The sequence below is a fragment of the Myxocyprinus asiaticus genome, chromosome 34, assembly GCF_019703515.2.
Source record: "Myxocyprinus asiaticus isolate MX2 ecotype Aquarium Trade chromosome 34, UBuf_Myxa_2, whole genome shotgun sequence".
Lineage (NCBI taxonomy): Eukaryota > Metazoa > Chordata > Actinopteri > Cypriniformes > Catostomidae > Myxocyprinus > Myxocyprinus asiaticus.
Window position 1 is genome coordinate 26,527,275 of NC_059377.1, and position 25,642 is coordinate 26,552,916.

Below are 25,642 nucleotides of genomic sequence, written 5' to 3' on the forward strand. Positions count from 1 at the left end.
ACCCCCTGGGGGAGGGGTAATTGCCTCAGCCAATCAAATGACGCGGTCAATGGTGGACCAGTTTCGGCAAGACAGCTGCCAGTCTAGCTTGCCCAGCCTGCCTTGCATGAATACGCTGTGTATGTGCTGATTTCTGTAGTGTAAGTTGTACAGGGGGGATGGGGAATATGTGTGTTTTTCCTGATCACTGGATAGGACAGTATAATTTAGCAATGTATTAAAAAGGTATTAAGTGATAAACCTTAAAAAATTTTAATGATTTTACAGAATGTTGCAGTAATTTCCCCAACTCCTTTGTTTGTAACTTGTTTAGAGACAAGTTATTTTGTGCACATATACACCTCGAAGGTCGAAGGACTGAAGGCACCTGAGAAAGACAAGGCATTAATAATAAGCTCCAAACCACTGGCTTTGTTGTGATATGAGATAAAATAGAGGCCTATAATACAGTTTTTTTAACCATAACTATGACGATAATGATGACTATTATTTGTGTATAGCCCCGTTCACACATGCAACCAGGTAAATTACAAGAAAATCGTTGGTTTGCCTTTACTTGTGCCAAATGTTCTGTTCACACATACCAAAATAAATAAGTTCACACATGACTTCTAAACTGGAAATTGTAGGTAATTTTCAGGAAAAGGCTGTATGTGTGAACGCGACTGATACACTCACTGAGCACTTTATTAGGAAGACCTGTACACCTACTTATTCATGCTATTATCTAATCAACCAATCACGTGGCAGCAGTGCAATGCATAAAATCATGCGGATACAGGTCAAGAGCTTCAGTTAATGTTCACATCAACCATCGTAATGGGGAAAAATGTGATCTCAGTGATTTCGACTGTGGCATGATTGATGGTGCCAGACGGGCTGGTTTGAGGATCTCTGTAACTGATCTCCTGGGATTTTCATGCACAACAGTCTCTAGAGTTTACTCAGAATAGTGCCAAAAACAAAAAACATCCAGATAGCGGCAGTCCTGACATATGCTGAGTTTCCATCCAAAATATGTATAATATTTTAAGCGCATTTTTTAAAATTAGACTTAAGACAATACAAATTATTGCGCGTTTCCATCCACTACGTAATGTGCATTATCATGAGGGAGCCGCTTCGTCATGATAAAGCAGCTGAATCCCCTGCTTTGGGGACAGTTTTATTTGCAAGATTGGAGCAAGTATCTCATTTTATTAAATGTATCCACAAGACACCGCAGAATAAGTTTAATGTCTCCGCATATCTGGGAGCGCCCGCTCTCAAAAATGTTCTGCCGGATTGTGAGGACCCACTTTATCGACCAGCTGTGTGTTAAACACTTCCGAATGACAAGCGCTATGTTCAAAGAATTGTGTGCCAAGGTCAGAACTTCAAGCTATCGCACACTCATAACACATGCATGAATGGTCAAAACACATCATCGTTATACGAATAAACCATTTCCATCACCTTAATGCGTATTTTAACTAATGCAAAAATCTAGAAAATCGGTTGACTGGATACAGTTGTAACGAAGTACAGTTGCAAGTTTAAACTGTGATTATCAGTGTGGAGATTCACAATAGCATCCTCTTTCTGTGTGGGAAATTATTAGAGAACATCTGTTGCGGGGGATACATTTAAAATTTTCTTACTACCCAAAACACATTTGAATAAATAATTATTCCTCCCCTCTCTTATTTCAAGCAATTTGATAGCACAGCGAAGTCCATCATTTGGAATGGTAAACATCCCAGATTACACTTCAGTAAGTTACATAGGCCGATTGACAAAGGTGGGCTAGGCCTACCCAAGATTTTGTTTTATTATCATGCATTCGGTGTCAGACATTTGGCTCATTGGTCGCTTCCACCTGAGAGACCCTCTCCCTGGTTTTGTATTGAACAGGAAGTTCTTGCCCTTATTTCGCCATTGCAAAGCCTTTCTATCAAACTAACCGGAGAAGTTAAGTTACACTCTGTTATCTCGCATTTGCATGCGGTATGGACAAAAGTGTCCAGAGTGTTTAATTCAGACATTTATTTAAATGTTGCTTCAAGCATATGGCTGAACCCTAAATTATGTATTAATAAGTCCTCTTTTTGCTGGTCAGCGTGGACTGTGAGGGAGATTAATATGCTCGGTGTGCTATATGAGAGCGGAGTGTTGAGATCCTTTGAAAATATGGTTCAACATTTTGGGATTCCCAGATCTCAGTTCTTTAGGTATTTACAGCTGCGCCACCTGCTCTGTACTATTTTAGGGATTAGCATACACCCCCCCTAAAACGGTAGATACTCTGGGAGTGGTGATTACTGCTTTTGGAAAAGGTCATGAGGTATCAGTGTATTACTCCCTGCTAATTCAGAGTCTGGGGGACGGAGCTTCAACTTCTCTCAAGAGATTATGGGAGAAAGATTTAAACTTGGTATTGGAGGAGGGAGTGTGGGCTAGGATTCTACAAAACGTCAAGTCTACATCTAGAGATGCAAGGGTGCGCCTTATGCAATTTATGATTTTACATCGATTCTATTGGACCCCCTCTAGATTGTATAGGCTTGGTCTTAAAGACACACCCACCTGCTGGCGATGCCAGTCAGAAGATGGGGACACAACTCGTGTTTTTGGTGGTGTGTTAAGATCCAAGAATTTTGGTTGAGGGTTCAGAGTTTTAAGTGTGACGTATTGGGCACTCAAATTAAATTTTGCCCCAGACTCTGTATTTTAGGCGATGGGGCAGTCATTAATAAAGGGGATAATTACATAAGAAATTGGTTCCTAGCAAGTGTTATGATCGGTAGACAGATCATTCTTAGGGGATGGAGGTCAGCTGGAGCGCCCTCATTTTGGGAGTGGTGCACGGAGATGGGCAGGGTGGCGGCATTTGAAGAAATGTCCGATAGAAAGCTAGGCAACCTGGAGGTATTTAATAGGAAGTGGGGCAGCTATCTGACCTTTTTGGAAGGCTCTCGGGGAGGGGCAGTGGAGAGGGATTAATAGTTTTAAATGTGTGTGATTATATATATACAGTATCTCACAGAAGTGAGTACACCCCTCACATTTTAGTAAATATTTTATTATATCTTTTCATGTGACAACACTGAAGAAATGACACTTTGCTACAATGTAAAGTAGTGAGTGTACAGCTTGTATAACAGTGTAAATTTGCTGTCCCCTCAAAATAACTCAACACACAGCCATTAATGTCTAAACCGCTGGCAACAAAAGTGAGTACACCCCTAAGTGAAAATGTCCAAATTGGGCCCAAAGTGTCAATATTTTGTGTGGCCACCATTATTTTCCAGCACTGCCTTAACCCTCTTGGGCATGGAGTTCACCAGAGCTTCACAGTTTGCCACTGGAGTCGTCTTCCACTCCTCCATGACAACATCACGGAGCTGGTGGATGTTAGAGACCTTGTGCTCCTCCACCTCCCGTTTGAGGATGCCCCACAGATGCTCAATAGAGTTTAGGTCTGGAGACATGCTTGGCCAGTCCATCACCTTTACCCTCAGCTTCTTTAGCAAGGCAGTTGTCGTCTTGGAGGTGTGTTTGGGGTCTTATCATGTTGGAATACTGCCCTGCGGCCCAGTCTCCGAAGGGAGGGGATCATGCTCTGCTTCAGTATGTCACAGTACATGTTGGCATTCATGGTTCCCTTAATGAACTGTAGCTCCCCAGTGCTGGCAGCACTCATGCAGCCCCAGACCATGACACTCCCACCACCATGCTTGACTGTAGGCAAGACACACTTGTCTTTGTGCTCCTCACCTGGTTGCCGCCACACACGCTTGACACCATCTGAACCAAATAAGTTTATCTTGGTCTCATCAGACCATAGGACATGGTTCCAGTAATCCATGTCCTTAGTCTGCTTGTCTTCAGCAAACTGTTTGCGAGCTTTCTTGTGCATCATCTTTAGAAGAGGCTTCCTTCTGGGACGACAGCCATGCAGACCAATTTGATGCAGTGTGCGGCGTATGGTCTGAGCACTAACAGGCTGACCCCCCACCCCTTCAACCTCTGCAGCAATGCTGGCAGCACTCATACGTCTATTTCCCAAAGACAACCTCTGGATATGACGCTGAACACGTGCACTCAACTTTTTTGGTCGACCATGGCGAGGCCTGTTCTGAGTGGAACCTGTCCTGTTAAACCACTGTATGGTCTTGGCCACCGTGCTGCAGCTCAGTTTCAGGGTCTTGGCAATCTTCTTATAGCCTAGGCCATCTTTATGTAGAGCAACAATTCATTTTTTCAGATCCTCAGAGAGTTCTTTGCCATGAGGTGCCATGTTGAACTTCCAGTGACCAGTATGAGAGAGTGAGAGCGATAACACCAAATTTAACACACCTGCTCCCCATTCACACCTGAGACCTTGTAACACTAACGAATCACATGACACCCGGGAGGGAAAATGGCTAATTGTGCCCAATATGGACATTTTCACTTAGGGGTGTACTCACTTTTGTTGCCAGCGGTTTAGACATTAATGGCTGTGTGTTGAGTTATTTTGAGGGGACAGCAAATTTACACTGTTATACAAGCTGTACACTCACTACTTTACATTGTAGCAAAGTGTCATTTCTTCAGTGTTGTCACATGAAAAGATATAATAAAATATTTACTAAAATGTGAGGGGTGTACTCACTTCTGTGAGATACTGTATATATAATTGTATTATCATTTTTTTGCGTGTGTGTACTTTGGCTTTGACTACAGGGATGTTTGTTGGGGGTCAGGGTGGGGTTGGAGATTGGGGATTGGGAGGGGGAAAGGGTATAATGGGGTTAAAAGTTGATTCTGTGCATATATGTTTTGCTTTTATCTGTTTCATTTGTTGGAATCAGTAAAAAGTGTTAATCAGAAAAATAATTACTCCTGACTGACCATGAAAGGAATTATTGCTTTATGTAATTATTTATTTGTCTACTTAAAATTACAATTTTGAGACTTGCTAGGATGCAGGGTCACTTGCAAGGTGGTCAGCCGGGGACATACTGTATGTAATACTGTTACAACTGTAACCGCTGCATAAGAAAAAATTTAGCAAATGCTGCCTCTAGAGTTTTGTTAGCTTTTATTCAATCAGAAGCTTAGATAAGTAAGCCAGACAAATAAATGAATAAAATAATTGGTAGAAAGCCACGTTGACAGACATACATTATGGATGGATGGATGGATCCTAAATAATTGTAAATGTGTATTTCTTTTTTTTTTTTTTTTTTTTTTGTGTGTGTTCATGTCTCAGGATGCCTCATATCAGGGTTGGAAAAACCAAGAGGGGAGTTTAGCTGATGTGTTAGAATTGATACATATGCAAGCATTAGAAATATTTGTAAACAAGTGTACAAAATGTGTCTATTTCACTTAAATCAGGCCTAATGCCTTATTTAGCACATTACAAATGTGTGTCCCAGGGTAGTGTTACAACAGTACCCGGCATGGGAACAGTTGAAACAAATGTGCTCCTTGTCTTCACGTACTAACTGTGGAAAATAGGAACAGTGTATGCAAGTTTTTGGACATTTATCTGGTTGGTAGACAGATAAAGGCATTTCATGTAAAAAAAAAAAATTGCATGTTTCTTCTGGTCAGTATTTGTGCAGTACATTAAAAAGTGTTACAACTGTACTCAATCTACCCTACATACATGTTTTTAAATTGCAGAACAAAGTCTTAAATGGTTCTACAGATGAAAAAAATGACCATAAACCAGATTTTTTTACTCACATTTATCTGAATTTACAGAAATGTGTACCAAAATTAGGTGTAATTTTGTTGTCCTAAAGTGTAAAACATTTACACCAAACTCATGTTTGAAAGGCCTCCAGTACACAAAATATGAAACATGGAAAAACAAATGATACTGAATATTGTTAGTCTATTGTAATCTAGTCTACCCAAATAACAAAACTGGCTGGCTAACTTTCTGCACACAATTGGCACTCAAGTTACAGAGGCCGAGTCTGACCGATATATTTTCATCCTTCTTAGAACTGAACTCATTCTTCCTTATTTTAACGTTTTATGTGGTCTTTAAAAATAACAAAGGCAAAAAAGAAGTGCAGATTAATTATATGCAGAATAATTGTTCAGAGGCTGGACACATATAAAACAATGAACAAACATTAATTGTCCTCCATCCGAGTAAGGCCACATCCACACTAACACGTTTTAGTTTGAAAACGCATTAAATTCGCTACGTTTACGCCTCTCATCCACACTAGTATAGCATTTTTCTCCTCCAAAAATGGAGTGTTTGAAAACTGCTCTCAATTACCACATATTTTGGAAAATGATAATATTAAAAACGGAGTCAACCGAAAATGGATTAGTGTGGATGTGGCCTAAAACTGCAGTTCTTTAAGAACAAATGAAAAGTCTCCTGATAGTAGTTTCTTCACTGGAGGTCTGAAATGCTTTGGATAATTTAATTAGCGATCAGGTCAAAAACAGAGCAATCTGAGACTGTATCAGTTCTGTGGTGTTTCTGTGAAGATTTGAGAGAGCAAGAAGGACTAAATGTTGTCTACTGTGTGTTTTATACTTTCTTGTTTATGCTGGCGTCTTCGAACTTCACTATCCTTCTTGCTAACTCATTACTCTGCAGGTCACTCCTCTTGCTCACTCATTATTTAACAGGTCACTCTTGTTTTGTTCCAGTGTCTTCTCGTTGTGCTGGTCTCTCAGGTTTGGGCTGATCTGTGGGATATTGCCCGGTCATGGTGGTGCCTTCTTTGTGGGAAGAATTTTTGTTTGTCACTTGAGATTTTATGTCTGTCTTGAGTCTGCTGGTTTCTGTCTTGTGCATTAATATCTGGTTCATATTTATTGTTCATTTTGTTCTCATTGATTTGTGCTGCATTACATTTCTCTGCCACCATTTCTGGTTTGTGAGTGTCCCTCTGATTTTTGCCACTTTCCTCTGGTCTACTTAGTGTCTGCTGATTGGGTCTCTCAGTTGTTGAGTCAGTAGTCTTTGTCGCCCCCTTACGGTCTTTCTGTGCTATTACATGTTGAAGCCAGTCATGCTGCAGCGTTTGACTAGCTGTCAAGCGCCTTGTAGGGTTTACCTCCAGCAGAGCCCTGACAAGAGCTTTAGCCGCTGTGAAAAACAGATACATCAATTTGTCTTAATTGTAGGTTAGGTTACAGCACCTAAATTACATGAGATTTGTGTGTCTCACCCTCAGACACATTGTCCCAGTAAGGGGACAGAAAGTGGACCTCTCCCCTCTGGATGAGACAGAACAGTTCATCTTGATTGCGATCTGGACTGCGGAATGGGGGAAACCCACTCAGCAGCACAAAGAGGATAACACCCATTGCCCAAACGTCTACTTCAACACCATAACCTGTTTATGCATTGACATATACATACTGTACCTACACATCACGCACATTGGAAATATCTGACACTCATCATGCATTTTACACCTGAATGTTTTCACCTTATTTCACTTTTAGGAGTTGTAGCTCAGGTCTGTTGTGTCTTACCAGTTACAGTTAATCAGAATGGGTAAAGCAGAGGACCTTACCTGTCTCAGCAAGTATCTCTGGAGCAACATATGTAGGTGTGCCACAAACTGTGAAAACTGGCTCTGTTATTATCATGGCTAATCCAAAATCAGCCAACTTCAGATTCAAATTGCCATTGTCATGGCGCTGGACCTTAAAACCAGTAAAAGAGAAAATATCTGTTATATACAGTATATTAGATAGTTCACTGTTTTTTTAAATGCATAATCATGATACACATATTTTACATTCTTTTCCAAGGACTGTACAAAAGTAACACCTAAGGGAGTGTGTTTAACTTTTTGTGTTAAAGAAAGTCTACATTATTCATTTGTTCAATGGAATACATCACTTAGATTCAGGCCACATTATTAAAAACTAGTTTTGCAAAGTATGTGGTTATGGAGAGCATTTTTGATAGGAGATAACACTGTTGTAGTGTGGTTGAGAGGCGTAAACATAGCAAAATTAATGAGTTTTCAATTTGAAAGAGCTTTTTAAAAGAATATCTCAGCTCTGTAGGTCCATACAAAGCAAGTGAATGGTGACCAGATCTCCAAAAAAAAGCACATAAAGGCAGCATAAAAGTAATCCATACGACTACAGTGGTTTGATCCATGCCCAATTCCCAATGCGCTCTAAGTCCTTGTGGTAGCGTAGTGACTCGCCTCAGTCCGGGTGGCGGAGGATGAGTCTCGGTTGCCTCCGCGTCTGAGACCGTCAATCCGTGCATTTTATCACGTGGCTTGTTGAGCGCGTTACTGCAGAGACCTAATGCGTGTGGAGGCTTCACGCTATTCTCCGCGGCATCCACGCACAACTCACCACATGCCCCACCAAGAGCAAGAACCACATTATGGCAACCACGATGAGGTTAACCTAACGTGACTCTACCCACCCTAGCAACTGGGCAAATTGGTTGCTTAGGAAGCCTGACTGGAGTCAAATTTAGACAGTTTTTTAAACAAATCATAAAATAATGAGTTTAAATGATTTGTAAAGCCATGTTGATTTAACTTAAAACTTTAAGGCAGCAGTTAAACTTAAGTTTAAGTAAGTATATGGACATTTTTTACAGTGTGGCGGCGATTGGGAAGAACAGTAATAACCAGTGCCACTACAGTGTTCCTATTTGCACAAATTCTAAAAATGTACGAGCTTGGTGAGTTCAGGCATTTAAGCGTGAAGAAGATAACGAGGAAGCACTTTTGTTTGTGGACAGTATTTTCAAGCTGAGGACTTACAGCAGTCATTCACAGTTGGAATTGTGAAACGCTTTGAAATCTAAGCTGTTCAGTCACGGTTTCATTGGAATGATAACACATCACAGCCGACACAAGAATGTGTGTTTGACGGGGTTAGAAGTCGGATGGAGCAGGACATCGGTCTCTCCACACATTCACATCCTGTGTCGCCCCCCATCAGGTATTAGTTTCACCAAGTACAGCTCACAGATCTGTTATCTTTACCCTTTTTTTTTTTTCATTTTTGCAATTTATGGTAATTTGTTTATCGTTCCTTTAATACATAAATATATGCCTTCTGATTTAACGCACAACCTCTCAATAATAATTTATTTTTATCAACTTACCTTCATATTCGTGCAGATAACCCTTGAAAAACAAATTGTAACCTTTTTTTAGTTTAGATTTAACCGTTGATGGACGATGCAGTCAACGTTTCCAAATATAAATGCAGACAAAACTTTTAAGGACTGTGAAAACACATACACCTCTGCAGCGGCCATTGTTGCGTTTACCCAACTATCAATCAACTGCATTTGTGGCACACCGCAGATTACCACAAAAAATGTATTTCAACTCTTTCGTCCTTTTCTTTAAAAAAAAGCAAAAATTTATGTTACAGTGAGGCACTTACAATGGAAGTCAATGGGGCCAATTTTAGAGGGTTTAAAGGCAGAAATATGAAGCTTACAGTCTAATTTTATAAAAGCACTAACATTAATTCTTCTGTTAAAACTCATGTATTATATGAGCTGTAAAGTTGTTTAAAAAGTAATTTTTACAGACGTTTGACGGTTTTAGGGTTTGTTGACATTACATTGTCAATGGCAACGATGTTGTAAAATTAGCTGTAACTTTACACAGAAAAGGTTAGAAAGCAATTTTATCACACTATAATCATGTTAACATGCATATTGTTTATGTTGTGTGGTAATACTTTTGAAAAAGTGAATATTTTAATGTTTACAGATTGACTCCATTCACTTTCATTGTAAGTGCCACGGTGCAACCCAGATTTGTGCTTTTTTTTAAATAAAATAATTTTTGCGGTAATCAATATTATGCCACAAATGCTGTCGGTTTAGCTTTACTTGAACCCGGAATATTCCTTTAAGATGTTACGGTGTGGTTGCTATGGCATTGCTATGCAGTTGCTGGGGTGTTCTGAGTGGTTTTTAACATGTTGCTGTAGTTGCTAGGGTTTTCTTCATAGTTGCCCAAGTGCCCACCACCAAGTCTCTATGATATCTATGGGATTGTTTTTTGCCATTTTTATTGTCTGCCTGGTGAAGTTTTTTTGATGATATCCTCCTCCTTCAATGTTAGTCTAAAGGATATTTTTGCCTATGTTATAGTCCGCCAAGTCTGATCGTTTAAAAAGGTAATAGCACATCCCTCTTTTATAAGATGGACTATTCTATTGTAATTCAATTTCTAAATATTGATATAAAATATGTAGAATGTAGAATTCTATTTTGAGCAGTTTACCAGTAGGTTTTCAGGTTTGATGTCTCTGTGTGCAATGCTCTTGTTGTGGATATACTGCAGAGCCTGACTGATGTCCCTGATCATGCATGCAGCACTTGGCTCACTAAACCTGCCGCTCTGAGAGATAGCATCAAACAAGTCTCCACCGGTGACCAGCTCCATTAGCAGGTAAACATGAATGTCTGTGTGATGTGAACGAAACAGCTGGATGAGGCGAGGATGTTTCAGACTGCGTAACAGAGCAATCTCATTCTGGATCATGTGACCGCGTCCCTGCAGCTTAGCATTGTCCACAATTTTCATAGCAAAAACTTCAGCCAGGCCACGAACACGACACTCCTTTACCACTGCAAAGTTCCCATCTCCTACCTCACGGCCCATGTCGTAGCAATGCTCAATGTCCTCCAGAGACACTTCAGCACCATCAGGTGGTAGATTACCCTGCAAGACCCTCTCTTCTGCTGCTTCCTGCTTATTAATGTCCTGCTGAGCTGGTGTCTCAATTATTCTCTCCATATTCTGAGTGTTATACAGGTTAGAGTTTGGGTTGGCAACATGCTTGTCTGCTGTTAGTGGTCTATATGGTGAATTTTCTGAAGGAGCCCTGATGTTCTGAGAAGCAATACTTTTATTACTGTGGTTTTTTGGCTTGTCCAGTTGAGAAAATATTTTGCTTCTGATTGGAGGTAAAAGTGGGCCACATCCTCGACAGTTCCTGCAGTAAACAGATTCTTTCTTTCTCTCGTCCTTCTTTGGCTCCTTCTCGTCTTCTTTTTGCAGCTCACCTTTCCTTCTCCACGGCTCTCTTTCTCCTCTCTGTCTTTCTCTCTTAGCCCTTTCTCTTTGCCTTCCTTGCAATTCGACAGGCTGCAAGTTGTTGGCTGCTAGTCGGTTTACCTGCTGATCAGTTACAGCGGGTAGGGACAACTCAGCCCCAGGGTCTTCATCATGGAAACCACTATCTGCCTTGGTGGCCTTGGGTCTCAGGATACGCTCCCATATCCTGAGTAGACGTTCACAGTAGTCAGGGTTTTCAGGATATAACTCATCCAGTGCTGCATAGACCTCATCAAGTGATGGTCGGCTGTTTCCAAAGGCCAGGAAGGCATGGTCAAAGTAGAAGAAGTCAGAAAGACTGTGGATCTCTCGGCCAGCAGGGGTGAAGAGGCGCTGTATCCGAGCATTGTTCCAGCAAGGGAAGCCAAGTGCTTCAGAAACATCTGCCATTAGCTGCTCAAAGGTCTGCACCGCACGGCGGTTTAATAGCAGAGAGATTTTACGCAGACTGTCCTTTCCGCACGGCCGTACCACGGTCACGATTCTTGGCCGCACTGGGCTTGATTCTCCATGCCTGGCATGGTAGCCACTCGCCGTGGGTACTTCAGTTTCTTTCCAATGACACACGCCCATCATTAAGCTTTCTAAAGGCCCAAAGTCTGCGGGGGGCCTTCGGAGTCGGTAAGAGGGCAGAGGTTGCCGAGGGGAAGAATTTGGGCATTTAGGAATTTTAATCCTTTGATCTGGAACACATAAGCAAAAATATATTCAATACAACACCATACGGTGAGAGGTTGGTTTTTACCTTCCATCTGACTATATCTGAATTGTTATTATGACATTTCTGTTATCAGAGCTTTTCATCCAAAGATATGCTTTGTTCATCAAGAGTACAGCACACAAAATTGCTTGTTTAGATTTGAAAAAAAAAAAAAAAAGCTTATACAAGTGAATCAAAAAGGAAGTGTGCAACATAAATAATTAAGAGCAAGTGCATATAGAGAAGCAAAGCCCAGACATGCAGATCCTCAAATTGCATCTCACGCTCCAGGGGTAACGGAAAAGGATCAAATCTGATCATGCCGGATCACTTTACTTTGGCTGCAGTTTGTTTTTTCTTTCTTTCTTTCTTTCTTTCTTTCTTTCTTTCTTTCCATGCACACCCTCACACAAGTCTTTAAGTGTTTCAATGGATTTATGTTCTAATTGAACATCAAAAGTAAAGATCCTGTTTCACTTTTAAAACAACACTAAGACATTCTTGCAACAGTTATTTTGAAAGGGGAAGGATGCACAAATGGGCATAATTTTTACCAAAATATTAGCAAAGAAAAGCCACTTCAAATCTAACTAATTAAATAAGCAAACAAGTACATAAATAAGTAAATAAAAAATCCTTTTGAACTCCGAGCACAATACAAAGTCATATAAAAAAGTCTTTGAATTAAGACATTTACTATTTCTTCAATGAAATAGTAAACATATTTTTACTTTTAAAAATTGAAAATGTATTTTGTATAATTTAAATAGATAGTATAACGTTGTATGTGAATTAATTGGTTTATTCAACATAAGAATGAAGTAGGCTAATTAAATTAATTGCATAGAAATTTTAGGATCTGTACTCCATTTCGTTTTATTTAAGTTAGTATTGTTTTTTTTTTTTACTTTTATTTGAACTTACCTGTTTGCCCCCATCTAGGTCTTGGTTGCTCTCGCCCTGGTCGCTGTTTCCACGACGGTGTCATTCTGTTACAGTGCCTGCGGTATAATCAGTATTTCTGCAGGTAAAGACCCATGGGTCTGTTTCAGTGGCAATAGTGTCCCAAAACTGCCCGGAAGGTTTACAGAATCTTTAAAAAGTAGGTAATCATCATGATAGTCACGCGCACCATTTAAAGAATTAGATTTAGGTCTGTTTAAAGATTTGGATAGGTCAGCATCGTACTTAATAAAGTGTACACTTAGCCTATATTAAATCTGCGTCTATCAGACGAGGTAACACGGGGATATCGTGAAGCCGCATCTTTTGGAAAGACTACGATCGCGTTACCGGATACTCCGCATCCTGCTGCACGCGCGTCTCCCCGGTAACCCTCACCTCTTTAAATGCACAGAACTGAACACACACACACACACACACACACACACACACACATGTTAGTGTAGCTATCATTATGAGGACTCTCCATAGACATAATGATTTTTATACTGTACGAACTATAGATTCTATCCCCTAACCCTAACCCTACCCCTAAACCTCACTAAAAACTTTCTGCATTTTTACATTTTCAATAAAACATCGTTTAGTATGTTTTTTAAGTGATTTGAATTATAGGGACACTAGAAATGTCCTCATAAACCACATTTATAGCATAATACCCTTGTAATTACCAGTTTGTAACCTAAAAAAAATGTCCTCGTACACCACTTAAACCTGCTCTCACACACACACACAGAGAGAGGGAGAGAGAGAGAGAGAGAGAGAGAAAGGGGGAAGGGGTGAGAATGAAGCATAAAAAAAGTATTCAAGGCCTATATGTCCATTAAATATCTCTTTACATTGAAACAGCTCAAGTGAATATGATGTTTATCATAACTGATCATTTGAGTGTCAAGGTGTTTAAATTTGTGAGTGTTAGTGTCAAGGTGAATTTGTTACAGATGCAATGAAAGAAATGAATTCAAATGAAATTCAGTGGAACCCTGTCAGCTTTTCAAATCTGTTTTTGGCATGTTCTCACTTTCTCTCATGTTCACTGCATTTCTATTCCACCCCACCCAAGAGGACGTGTTTCTTTCTTTCCTTACCTTGGTTTAAGATATAATTCATCTAAACTTCTCAAGACTTTTCACTCTGTCTTTGTAAGTAAATCAGTACAGCTGTATTACCATGGTTACCATTAACACGTTCAGGTCCTTTAGAGGGCAGTGTGGTTTAAAGGGGAGAGGAGCATGGAAGAATTTGGGGTAAAAGGGAATTAAAGGGATAGTTCACCCAAAAATAAAAATTCTCTCATCATTTATTCACCCTCATGCCATCCCAGATGTGTATGACTTTCTCTCTTCTGCAGAACCCAAACGAAGATTTTTAGAATATCTCAGCTCTGTAGGTCCTTTCAATGTAAGTGAATAGTGATCAGGTCTTTGAAGCTCCAAAAAACACTTAAAACCAGCATAAAAGTAATCCATTAGACTCCAGTGGTTTAATCCATGTCTTCTGAAGTGATCCAATCAGTTTTGGGTAAAAACAGATCAGAATATAACTCCTTTTTTTACATCTTGCCACTGCAGTCTCTAACATGATTTCAAGCATGATTACACTGCCTAGTGCTTGATGCATGCGCAGAGCGCTAGATGGCACTATAGGAAGTTTAATCGAGCTTGAAATCATAATCGCTAAGGAGACTGCTGATGTCAAGATATATAGTAAAAATGTAGTTATATTTTGGTCTGTTCTCAACCAAAACCAACTGGATCGCTTCAGAAGACATATATTAAACCACTGGATTTTGTTTGTGTGCTTTTTGGATCTTCAAAGGTTTGGTCACCTTTATGGACCTACAGAGCTGAGATATTCTTCTAAAAATCTTCATTTGTGTTCAACCGAAGAAAGAAAGTCATACACATCTGGGATGGCATGAGGGTGAGTAAATGAGAGAATTTTCATTTTTGGGTGAACTTTTTCTTTAATCATTTTTTCTTACACATATGGAGGCACACTTGAGCACAAATATCTGACACACAGTTTACAGTGATCAGTAAAGACAGGACTCAGCAAAAGTTGATTTCAAATACTGCCAATGCCATAAAAGATATGTTGGTATTTGACAGAAGTTAGATTTGTGACCTGTGTTTTGTGTGTTTTGTCTCTGCGACTTGGACTGATTTCATGATCTGTGTGTTGTGTGTTTTAGATCTGTGACCAGAGCGCTGTCTTGAAAAGGGGTTTGACATCTTACCTTTTTCTCTAAAACTAGTCTCTCCCTCACATCTCTCTTTCTCTATACCTCTCCCCTATTTCTCTCTCTCTTTCCCTGTCTATCTCCAGCACCTGTTTGTGTCAAATGTCAACATATGAACTCTGCATACCCTTTTAGACACAGTGATAGTCCAGTGTGTGTTCACATACCGTGTATGTATAAGGGTGAAAACTGAATGTGTAAAGCAACTTGGAAGAGTCTCAGTGCTATCTAACACATAAAGTTATATGTATATATATATATATATATATATATATATATATATATATATATATATATATATACACACTTTTGGGAGAATGGGGGTATACTGTATTGCACAACATGTGGTTTACAAGGATAACATGAATTCCTGTAGTCAATGGAAAAAGCAAGGGTGCTGGAATATCATAACTTTAACTGTCAAAGAGAGCCTTTGCATATGGTACTTAAAGGAATATTCTGGGTTCAATACAAGTTCTAATCAAATGATAGCATTTTTGGCATAATTGATTGATTGTACCACAAAAAATTTAACTTTTAAAATTCTTTAAAAAAATCGAGGTTACAGGGAGGCACTTACAATGGAAGACAATGGGGCCAATTTCTGGAGGGTTTAAAGACAGAAATGTGAAGCTCATATTTTTATAAAAGCACATACATTGATTCTTCTGTTAAAACTTGTGTATTATTTGGGCTGTAAAGTTGCTTAAATGTTTTATGGTCATTTTAGGGTTTACGTCGTTATATTGCATGACAACGAAGTTGTAAAATTGTCTATAACTTTACACAGAAATGGTTAGTAAGCGATTTTATCACACTAAAATCATGTTAACATGCATATTGTTTACGTTGTTTGGCTATACTTTTAAAACAGTAGTTTAATGTTTATAGATTGGCCCCATTCACTTCTATTGTAAGTGCCTCACAGTAACCCAGATTTTTGCTTTTTTTTTTTTTGATTGACGAGTCAGAATAATTTTTTGTGGTAATCAACATTATGCTATCACCAGGATACACTGTAACGGCAATAAATTATACTTTTATCACGCATTAAAAATACAATTCAAGAGTAGTTCATCAAAGTTAATAGTTATAATCAGCAGATTAGATAAGGTATCTATATGGATAAGGAAACATAAATATTAATATCTGGAAAAGGCGACAATAACAATGTGTGTGTCTGTGTAACAGATGCATATGTTTCAAAGGATGTGTGTGAGTATATCACGGCATGTTCTCTCAGGAGGAATGATGAGTACAAACTGGGACATCCTATGACTTTTATGCTGAACGAACCTTTTAAAGAAGTCTGATGTATGATTACTGAGGTAGTTGTGGGTGAAAAGCACAGTAAGTCTAGAATTTTATATAGTTTTATTCTGGGTGTACGCTGTGAAAAATTCAAGGTTATCCCTACCCACATCATAAAAATTAGATTTGTTTCAATTCTTCAGGGTCATGAGTGATTTCTTAGTTTAATTTTTTATTGATACATTAATGTATCAATTCTTGGTGTATTTTCAGACTGGTTTGCTGTAGCATGTGAGTTCTTTTGCTTCTTTCAAAATCTGTTGTTGATCTAAAGAAGCTGTGTGCACCAGATGTCTGATGTTCATGAACTATGTGAAACAGCTGCTCTCTGATAACAATATTTAACCTAATGTTTCAAACTATAAAAAATTCAAGAGTTCAGTGTATGCCTCAGACCTTGTTGCACACAAATTCTGGTATTCATACCCTTCATGCTGTCGACTTGGGAAAAGCTGCTCCAAGAGGTTGCAGACACACACACGCACTTGAACAATCATTCATTTCAGACCGTGCGCTCTCGCTTACAAACGCTTGTAGATTCAGCCTTGTTGCTCAGAGGATGGGCCGAGGAAATGGTTTAGTGTTACTTGTACTGTGTTTTGGTGATTATTGTACAAACAGCAGCTGATACGGCTAGATCTTCACCGTCTCTTACCGAGCAGAACAGCCAAACACCCAGTCAGAGAGTATAAAGGGTGGGAAGAAAGTGCCCTCTGACAAAAGGTCATGTCCTCAGTGGTTGTAAAAGAGAGAGAGAGAGACAGAGAGAGGAAAGGGAATATCACGTGACCCTGGCCCTCATATCAATCATTCCCCCCTCCTCCGCATTGCTCTTTCTCTTTCTCTCTATGCACTTGCTTTTCTTTATACATTGGCCCAAAACATTGGTATTTGAACACTTAAGCCATACAAGTTAAAGATGTATGAGCGTCATTTCATGAGATAACAAAATACTAACCAAGTGCCATTTATTGTAAAGAAAGAGAGCACAATCACATTCTTCATGCAAAATGTTTCACAAAATGTTTTTTATTTTTTTATTTTAAATGATAAAACAATAGAAATATTCAAAATATTACTAGATAATAGAACTACACTAACTTGAATTGAACTGACTCCCTACATCCATTAAAATCACCATGGGATCAGTAAGTTAGCAATAATTGCAAAACTGGTTAAAAATGATTTGTTTGCAGATGCCACTTTATGATCATTTGTTATCTAATGCAAAGAAATTAGCATGGGTTATTAAATGTCAAATCGACCAAATTTCAGAAGCTTCCCCGGCTGTTAATACTTTTTCTGAAGAAAGATAAACAAATGATGGTGAAAGCCAAACTATGAAATGCCGTGGATCAATATTTTACTGAGTTATCCAGTATTGTGCAGAGGCGGGTCAAAGTGAAAATTTCCGACGATGATTTTGGAGCAAATCCACAGGTCAAAAAATAACCATAGAAAGGTGGCAGTGTCATTATTTAGTTTTTACACAGAGATAGGTAGGTCTATACCTAAAATCAGTTTACTTCAGCACCCCTTGTTGCATAATATGCCAATGGGGTGTGTCCAAAATTGTGAAAAAAAACCCTTTTTTGTGTTTTTTTCCAAAGTCCGATGCCTATAACTTCAGAAGTATTAAAGACACCTTAATATAATTTTAGATTCTAGTTCAGAATAAACTGTCCTTTGGATATCTTTTTAAGGCCCTATATGGTTAAATCCCAAAGATATGGGGCTCTCAATGTGGCTCCATGCACAAATCGTTACAATTTACCAGTTTTCAATGGTCAACAGCCAAGCTAGTTTTTCTTATCCTACAAAAAAGGTTCACATTTAAACAATAACGTCAAAAATCTTGATTGTCACCTACATCTAGTTTTCTATAATATGAATGTCTTGCATTACTTTTTATTCAACAGTGTTCTCTTTGTCCTCTTCTGTATTTCCCTTTGTCTTTCTCACCCTCTGGTAAGACAGCTATATAACATCAATGCCTTCTCTTTATTCTACAATTTTTCAATAGATTCTACTACAATCCACCATTCCCCATTTCTCTTGCCCCCCATCCATCCATCTGTTTTTCATTGCTCCTCCCACCTCCTCCCCCAAGCTTGTAGTGATGACATCACAAACAGCAGTTATAAATCAGCCAGTAAGGTTGCAGGAGCTCAGTGGTACTGTCTTATCCTCTCTCACTCTTTCTCATTCTTCACTCTTGTTCTCTTATTCGGCTTCAAACATGGCAGAGGCTTTTGTTGGCACATGGAACTTAAAGGAGAGCAAAAATTTTGATGACTACATGAAAGCCCTCGGTGAGTAGAAGTGCATGAACATAACACTGTGTATGTGTGCAGTGTGTGTATGCTTTACAGCTAAATATAGGGTGTGCCTTTGATGCAAGTAAGCACTTGTAATTTGGGTGTGTTTAGTCCCATGGCATTTTGTGCAGTGTGGGAAAGGAAAAGGAAAATTTGTACTGTGCAGGTGCATGTGTGCTTGTGTGTGCATGGGTGTGTTTAAGAAGGAGTGCATGTGGTGCAGGGAGGATCTCATTGCTGTAAATTTTAAATTTGCTAACACATGCATGTGCTATCACACGCCAGTCATACCATGACCACGTGTGACTACAGAATAGCTGCTGTTCTCCAAGCAATTCATGAAATACAAAGAACCCATTATAAGGACCATAGAACTTCCTTTTGAGAATTGCAGACATTACAACACATGTTGCCTGCATTACTTGAACTATAAAGTAACCTTGATGTTTTGTTAATCAGTAAGGTTCCTCAAGTTTGTTTTGTTCCACAGACACAGCATATGGAAACATCAATCATATAGGCTTGTCGGCCATCTCTAGGAAGCTTTGCTGATAATTTGTGAATATTAAAGTAGTGCTGAGTTGTGGCTTAACAGAGGAAGATGGAGAAAGACAGAGGGGCAAATGAATCAATGTGCATCTGTGTGGAAAGAATAAAAGGGAGGGAGCGTGTGGGTGATACAAATTTGAGTGGGTGAACTTTTTTTTTTTATTATTCCAACTATTCAGCTTTAAAATGCTACACTTACATTTTGGCTCTTTATCTAGGGTCAAAGTGTAGTTCACATTGTATAAATTCACACAAATAGGCTACTCACTTGCAATATTTACTGAACAAATCGATACTGATTGGTGCGTTCTTCCAAAACCTTGTGTGTTGACCATTTTGACCGTTCCAGAGTTTGGTTATATTTGCAGAGACGTGTTCATTCCTAACTAACCACTAAATATATGCAATCTTTGTTTAATTATTACAATGCTGCTGCCCTTAAGCTTTGTGGATGCTCTGTCATCTTTAGCATTTTGACTAATAAGGAAATACCTGCAGTTGTGGTCCCATTTGAATAGATTTGTTAAAAAAATGCTGTCAGAAAAATTTGTTTAATTGCTTTTATAATATATATTTCACACCCACATAGATGTGACAGTTTTTACCTCTTTAACAACTCCTTTTAAAAGTAAATGGAGATTCCTCTGCTCATGCAATGTTGAAATGTTGTGCATTTATACGTGTATGTGTGTGTGTGTGTGTGTGTGTATATATATATATATATATATATATATATATATATATATATATATATATATATATAAATGTGTTATTTATTTATGTGTATGGATCAGGTGTGGGCTTTGCTACGCGTCAAGTTGGCGGCATGACCAAACCCACAACCATCATCTCCATGGAGGGTGATGTCATCACACTTAAGACCGTCAGCACTTTCAAGAGCACCGAAATTAACTTTAAACTGGGAGAGGAATTTGACGAGAACACTGCTGATGACCGTAAATGCAAGGTAATAAAATCTCAATGTGTACAGAGCATGCATTAGTCCCTCTTTCAAGTCTTGTGCTTCAAGATGGATAAAGGCACATTTAATTTCTTGACAAACACATTAGAGTTGCATTAACATTTAATAGGTTTTATCAGTAAATCTTGTGAACTGGTTGAATGATAGATACGTTTATCTTAGATCATCACATAAGAGAGGGTTGTCTTTAGTATACAAGGGGGTCCTTGGAAGTCCTTCGACTCATCCCGTGACATTCACAGGTCAATCATTAATGTAGACATAACGGTAATCATCACTATCTATGTAGCAAGAATTAAAGTGTTATTTTCCATTTGTCTCATTACATCTTTTCCCTGTGTCTGTGTGTTAGTCCTTGGTGACCCTGGATGGAGGCAAGTTGGTTCATGTTCAGAAATGGGACGGCAAAGAGACAACCCTAGTCCGAGAAGTCAGTGACAACAACCTCACTCTGGTCAGTGTTGTTTGTGTATGTGTGTGAATATATTATAAATTGTGATGATGATATGCATATTCTAACAGGCCAAGTTGTCTCTCTTTTATTAACAGACATTGACACTTGGTGAAGTTGTCTCCACACGACACTATGTGAAGGGAGAATAAAGGGAAACTTCAGTTACAATCAATCCTCTCATCCTGGCAACCTTATTGTCACTGGTTATGTACATTTTCAACGGTTTTCATGCCTTTCTTTTGCACCGTTCTTCATACACTAAATAAAATTCCAGCTTCATACCTCCAAATGTCTGTATATGATGTCTTATACTGGGTGTGTTATCTGCCTCAACAGTCAATGTTGAGTTCTACACCTTTGGTCTACAATAAATGTGATATCCGTTCCAAATCCACCCTGCGCAACTTATGTCAACATTTCCATCAACTGCTCAAACACTGTGCCCTGTGTGTTGTGTACTCTTAAAAATGCAAAGGACTCTGTATTGTACACTGTTACCATGTGTTGTTTCAGTGTGGTCTGTGTTTTCCATGTGTGTGAGCATTCTAATTTAAGCATGTTCCAGTGTCTGCTGGGTGACGAATGTATTCTAAATCGGGCTAATGGGTGTCTCGTGTGTTTCTGGGTAAAGGGTCATTTAGAGTAAACTTTACAACCTCTCACCCATAAATCCAGTCACCCTAATGATCATATTCACTTCAACTTTTAATTTAAACAAATGCATTTCAAAATGTATGCAGCTACACACATCTGTTAATTTCCACTCACATAAATGCATACATGCACAATTGTTTTACATACAATATCATAATTGCACTGCAAAAACAAATTTTCTTGCTAAACATATGTGTCCTGTTTTCAAGTAAAAAATCCAAGCATCCTTAAAGGAATATTCCAGGTTCAATACAAGTTAAGCTCAATCGACAGCATTTGTTAGCACAAAACTGTCCCTCCCTTTCTATACACCACTGTAAATATCACGGTTACAGTGAAGCACTTACAATGGAAGTGAGTGGGGCCAATTTTTGGAGGGTTTAAAGGCAGAAATGTGAAGCTTATAGTTTTATAAAAGCACTCACATTAATTCTTTAGTTAAAATTTATGTATTAATTGAGCTGTAAAGTTTTTACAGTCATTTTAGGGTTTGTTGACATTACATCATCATGGCTTTACACAGAAAAGGTTAGTAAGCCATTTTATCACACTAAAATCATGTTAACAAGTATATTGTTTACATCTTGTGGCTATACTTCTGAAACAGTGAGTATTTTAACTTTTACGGATTGGCCCCATTCACTTCCATTGTAAGTGCCACACTGGAGCACAGATTTTTGCTCAAGTCAAAATTATATTTTGCGGTAATCAATATAATTCCACAAATGCAGTCGATTGAGCTCAACTTGTATTGAATCTGGAATATTCCTTTAAAATAAGAAACATTTACTTGATAAACAATATATATATATTTTTTTTTTTCTAACCAAATTTAGTTCGATTTATGCTTAAAACAAGAAATTAAATATTTGCCACTGAGGTAAGATAAATAAACTTGATTCAATAAATTCAATTCTCACCCCACTGGCACATAGTTATGCTTAATTTAAAGGAATAGTTCACCTAAAATTAATATTGTGTCATTTACTCACCCTGAGGTTGTTCTAAAGCCATATGACTTTCTTTCTTTTGTGTAAGACAAAAGATATTAGACAGAATGTTTGCCTAAGTTACCATTCACTATGGGGGAAAAAAAATGCAAAGAAAGTAAATAGTGACCAAGACTAACATACTGCCTAACATTATTATTTTTTGTTGTATGTGTGGTTTACGGAAGAGAAAGTCATATAGGTTTGGAACAATGTGAGGATGAGTAAATGATGACAGAATTTTCACTTTTGGGGTGCACTTACCCTCATAAACCCCACTAGATTTTCTTAGATTTCTCTGAAAACAAGACTTAATATCTTTAAGTCATTATGATTCTCAAGTAAATGTGTCTTGTTTTAAGGATGTTAAGATACAGTACTTGTGCTGGAAAACCAGGCAAACATATTGAGTAAGAACCTGATTCACAATCACTTTGTTTTGCGTTTGTGCTTCTTGTTTTTTTTCTTTTTCTCAGAATGTGGAAGTCGTGGCCTCTTGGCATCATCATCGCTGCTATCAGATGAAGAGCTGTATCTCTTCCTGTCTTTCTTTTTCTTCTTTTCTTTCTTTGCCTTCTTTTCCTGCAGGAAAATGGAAAAGGTGCTCTGAGTAAGCAAATGAAAAGAGGGACAAATGGGTTGATGTTTGCAATAGGGAACTATTAGAAAAACTGGCAACAAGTGATGATAGAGGGGGAGACGAAACTAGAGCGAAGTTGCACAACTGCTTGCCAGCAGCATGACATCTAAATGTGTGATAGCTGCCAGTGGTTGGCCTCAAAGGGGTGTGTGCGTACCTTTTTACGTTTCTGAGGCTCTGACTGGGTGCTCTGAACAGCTGGCTCCTCCTCCTCTTCTGGCACTAAACTGTACTGCAGTCCAGGCTTTGAGAAGCAGTCCTTTGCAAAGTGACCTTACATGTAAAAAGACCTAATCGTCATTATTTATATCATACACATTGTCATAACAGGTGTTCAGGGATTAAAGGTATAATCTGCAAATAAAGACAACAGGCACGGGATCTGAAGCTGATTCCAAATGCTTGTGTCATGGTAGTGCAGCTGCTGCTCATATGTTCTGTCTGTAAAGTTTTGGTTTGTTCCTTACACAAAGCTATTGTATGACTTTAGAAGACTTGGAATAATGTACAAGCCATATGGACCACATTAAGACACTTTTATTGTGCTTTTTGGAGCTTAACAGTCTTCATTCACTTTCATTCTATGGAAAAGAGTGGCCAGGATTTTCTTGAAACAAATCACCTTTTCTGAAATAATTATGCAAAAGAAATGTTTATTAGGCTGTCTGTAGTACAAGGCCAAGTATCAACTAATGTACACTGGAATTGGGTCTGGTAAACATGGCCTGGTGCTTGAGGGAACATGTTGCTCTACCTCTGCAGCCACACTTTGTGCATGTGGTGTTGAGCACAGCCTCCAAGGTGATCCTCTGCCCTGTGTGATCTTTGAACTGCCTTCGTCTGCGTTCATCCTGTCTGTATGCAGAATATTTATTTAAAGACAAATTTGACATATTTATGAATGACCTATCTGCAAACATGTGACCACATAGCACTCATGTAACATAAAACCACTTACTCTGCCATTACATTGTTGGGGTCTAGGTCCCGCCCAGTTCCTTGATTGACGGCTTTCATAGAGAAGGAGAGTTTGACTTTATCACCATTAATCTGAAATAAATAGAAATAAAGTAGATCATTGCATAAATCAGTTTTAGTGAGTGCCGCAGGTTTAGTTATAGCAAAAATTCACTTGTAACAGTAGTGTAGTATGCCCTTACTCACAAGTTAAAATTACATCGTTATTTTTGTATTTGCATACATGCAAAATTAAATATACCTCTCTGCCAATGACTTTTATCCAAACTTGTTCGCCTACATCAACAATTTCAGCTGGGTTTTCTACCCGACAGGCAGACATCTCACTCTTGTGAACCAGGCCTGACAATGCAAACACATACAGACACAATGTAAAAGTTGTGCCTTCTCATATGCATGCGCGCACACACACACACACACACACACACACACACACACACACAGCTGGGTAACTTTATCCAACCTTACCTTGTTTCCTGTAACCCGTAATTTTGACAAAAGCACCATATGCTGTCACAGAGACCACCTAGAGAAGATAAAGATAAGAAGGTAAACTAATCAGCGAGAGGACAGATCTATGTGATTTTAAAAGCTACACACACTGCTCTTTCTCAGATCTAACCTCTCCTTTCAGTATGCTGTACATCGGTGGCAGTCCATCCAGACCAGCTGGCTCTCTCGTCCGCTCCTCAGCCATTCACACCTGCAAAGGGAACACACATTTCCATCTCTCTTTAACTGAGCATACTAGAGCAGAAAACAGATGCACTCTTTTAAACTTTCACCATTGCATCTAAATGATGCCATCACTAATGCTTTAGTACAGTATATACACCATAACGTATTACGCTTATATATTACTTAATTACATTGCTTTGCACATATTACTCGCAACCATATTCCATCTTCAGCACTACAATAAGCATCTACACTATACTGCTATTTTGTACATCATTTGAAATATACTGCCATATTTAACTTATTTGCAAATTTGTATATGCTATATTACTTTTTGCACCTCTGGATAAATGCTAGCTGTATTTACTTAGCTCTATACTTGTACTCTAAACAATGAAAATAAATCTAATCTAAATATAAAAGCACCTCATGCCAGTAAGTGAATGAAAATATGGTTGGCATGCCAACTTACAGTTCTTTTGCTTTTTGCCGTCAGTGTCAGATGGGATCAGGTCGTGCCAGTGTTACTGTACTTTTGAAACAAGCTTTGATATAACTATAAGACAAACAGAGCAATCGTGCCAAACGGTGGCATTTTCTATCTCAAAATTAAGATAAAATCGATCTACCGACAAAATCCTAACTCTCAACAGTCACAATACCAAACGTAAACACACCCGCCTTATTTAGCGCAACTATTAGTTGGTTTTTTTTTCTTCCGGGTCACAGTTTTGATTAGTAGCCAATAGGATCGCGGTTTGTACGAAACAGCCAGAGCCCTTCTACTTAGTTTAAAAATAGCATAACGCGGCGGCTCCATAGATATTAAATGTGTGGTACACTGGCGTTGATACAATAGGCTATTTCTATTGGAAATTTATAGAGGAGATGCTTCAGTGTGCGGAATAAACTTAGTTCGTGATAAAACAGCTCATAACTTAATATTCAACATGTTTTACACCAAACAATCCTTTTGGAATTAAATATTTGTTGCGTTAACTACAATAAAAAATTGCTGTTTCATAACAGAAGACGCGGATGATTTTACGACAGGTTGTTGTCAGTTTACGGCTCTGCTCATTAATTTGTATGGTATCCGCAAACGGCAA

General features: G+C 38.6%; 3 protein-coding genes across 3 annotated transcripts; 1 reads left to right on the forward strand and 2 right to left on the reverse strand.

The window, feature by feature from the left end:
- Window positions 1–5,866: 5,866 nt before the first annotated feature.
- Window positions 5,867–12,763, reverse strand: LOC127425405 (serine/threonine-protein kinase DCLK3-like). Its single transcript, XM_051671403.1, has 6 exons — window positions 12,700–12,763; window positions 10,909–11,758; window positions 10,239–10,812; window positions 7,527–7,659; window positions 7,176–7,343; window positions 5,867–7,093 (listed from the first exon to the last, which is right to left on the reverse strand). Exons 1-6 carry the CDS (start codon window positions 12,761–12,763, stop codon window positions 6,675–6,677), a joined length of 2,208 nt encoding a protein of 735 aa, XP_051527363.1. The 3' UTR covers window positions 5,867–6,674.
- A 5,676-nt stretch (window positions 12,764–18,439) lies between these two features.
- Window positions 18,440–20,988, forward strand: LOC127425453 (fatty acid-binding protein, heart-like). The gene is made up of 4 exons (XM_051671480.1): window positions 18,440–18,603; window positions 19,953–20,125; window positions 20,493–20,594; window positions 20,690–20,988. The coding sequence occupies exons 1-4, from the start codon at window positions 18,531–18,533 to the stop codon at window positions 20,741–20,743; spliced, it is 402 nt and encodes a 133-aa protein (XP_051527440.1). The 5' UTR covers window positions 18,440–18,530; the 3' UTR covers window positions 20,744–20,988.
- Window positions 20,989–21,281: 293 nt separating this feature from the next.
- Window positions 21,282–25,240, reverse strand: zcchc17 (zinc finger, CCHC domain containing 17). Its single transcript, XM_051671464.1, has 8 exons — window positions 25,006–25,240; window positions 24,478–24,558; window positions 24,324–24,381; window positions 24,097–24,197; window positions 23,836–23,927; window positions 23,632–23,732; window positions 23,035–23,150; window positions 21,282–22,819 (listed from the first exon to the last, which is right to left on the reverse strand). Exons 2-8 carry the CDS (start codon window positions 24,550–24,552, stop codon window positions 22,667–22,669), a joined length of 696 nt encoding a protein of 231 aa, XP_051527424.1. The 5' UTR covers window positions 24,553–24,558; window positions 25,006–25,240; the 3' UTR covers window positions 21,282–22,666.
- Window positions 25,241–25,642: the final 402 nt, after the last annotated feature.

Excerpts from the sequence above, each read along its gene's own strand:
- LOC127425405 (XM_051671403.1), bottom strand. The coding sequence starts at position 12,763 with ATGACACCGTCGTGGAAACAGCGACCAGGGCGAGAGCAACCAAGACCT. Across the intron at positions 7,344-7,526 it reads AGAGATACTTGCTGAGACAG|GTTATGGTGTTGAAGTAGAC; the intron begins GTAAGGTCCTCT and ends ATGCATAAACAG. Across the intron at positions 7,094-7,175 it reads CTGGGACAATGTGTCTGAGG|CGGCTAAAGCTCTTGTCAGG; the intron begins GTGAGACACACA and ends TGTTTTTCACAG.
- LOC127425453 (XM_051671480.1), top strand. The coding sequence starts at position 18,531 with ATGGCAGAGGCTTTTGTTGGCACATGGAACTTAAAGGAGAGCAAAAAT. Across the intron at positions 18,604-19,952 it reads TGACTACATGAAAGCCCTCG|GTGTGGGCTTTGCTACGCGT; the intron begins GTGAGTAGAAGT and ends TGTATGGATCAG. Across the intron at positions 20,126-20,492 it reads CTGATGACCGTAAATGCAAG|TCCTTGGTGACCCTGGATGG; the intron begins GTAATAAAATCT and ends TCTGTGTGTTAG.
- zcchc17 (XM_051671464.1), bottom strand. The coding sequence starts at position 24,552 with ATGGCTGAGGAGCGGACGAGAGAGCCAGCTGGTCTGGATGGACTGCCA. Across the intron at positions 24,198-24,323 it reads TACGGGTTACAGGAAACAAG|GCCTGGTTCACAAGAGTGAG; the intron begins GTAAGGTTGGAT and ends TTGCATTGTCAG. Across the intron at positions 23,928-24,096 it reads TAAAAGTCATTGGCAGAGAG|ATTAATGGTGATAAAGTCAA; the intron begins GTATATTTAATT and ends TATTTATTTCAG.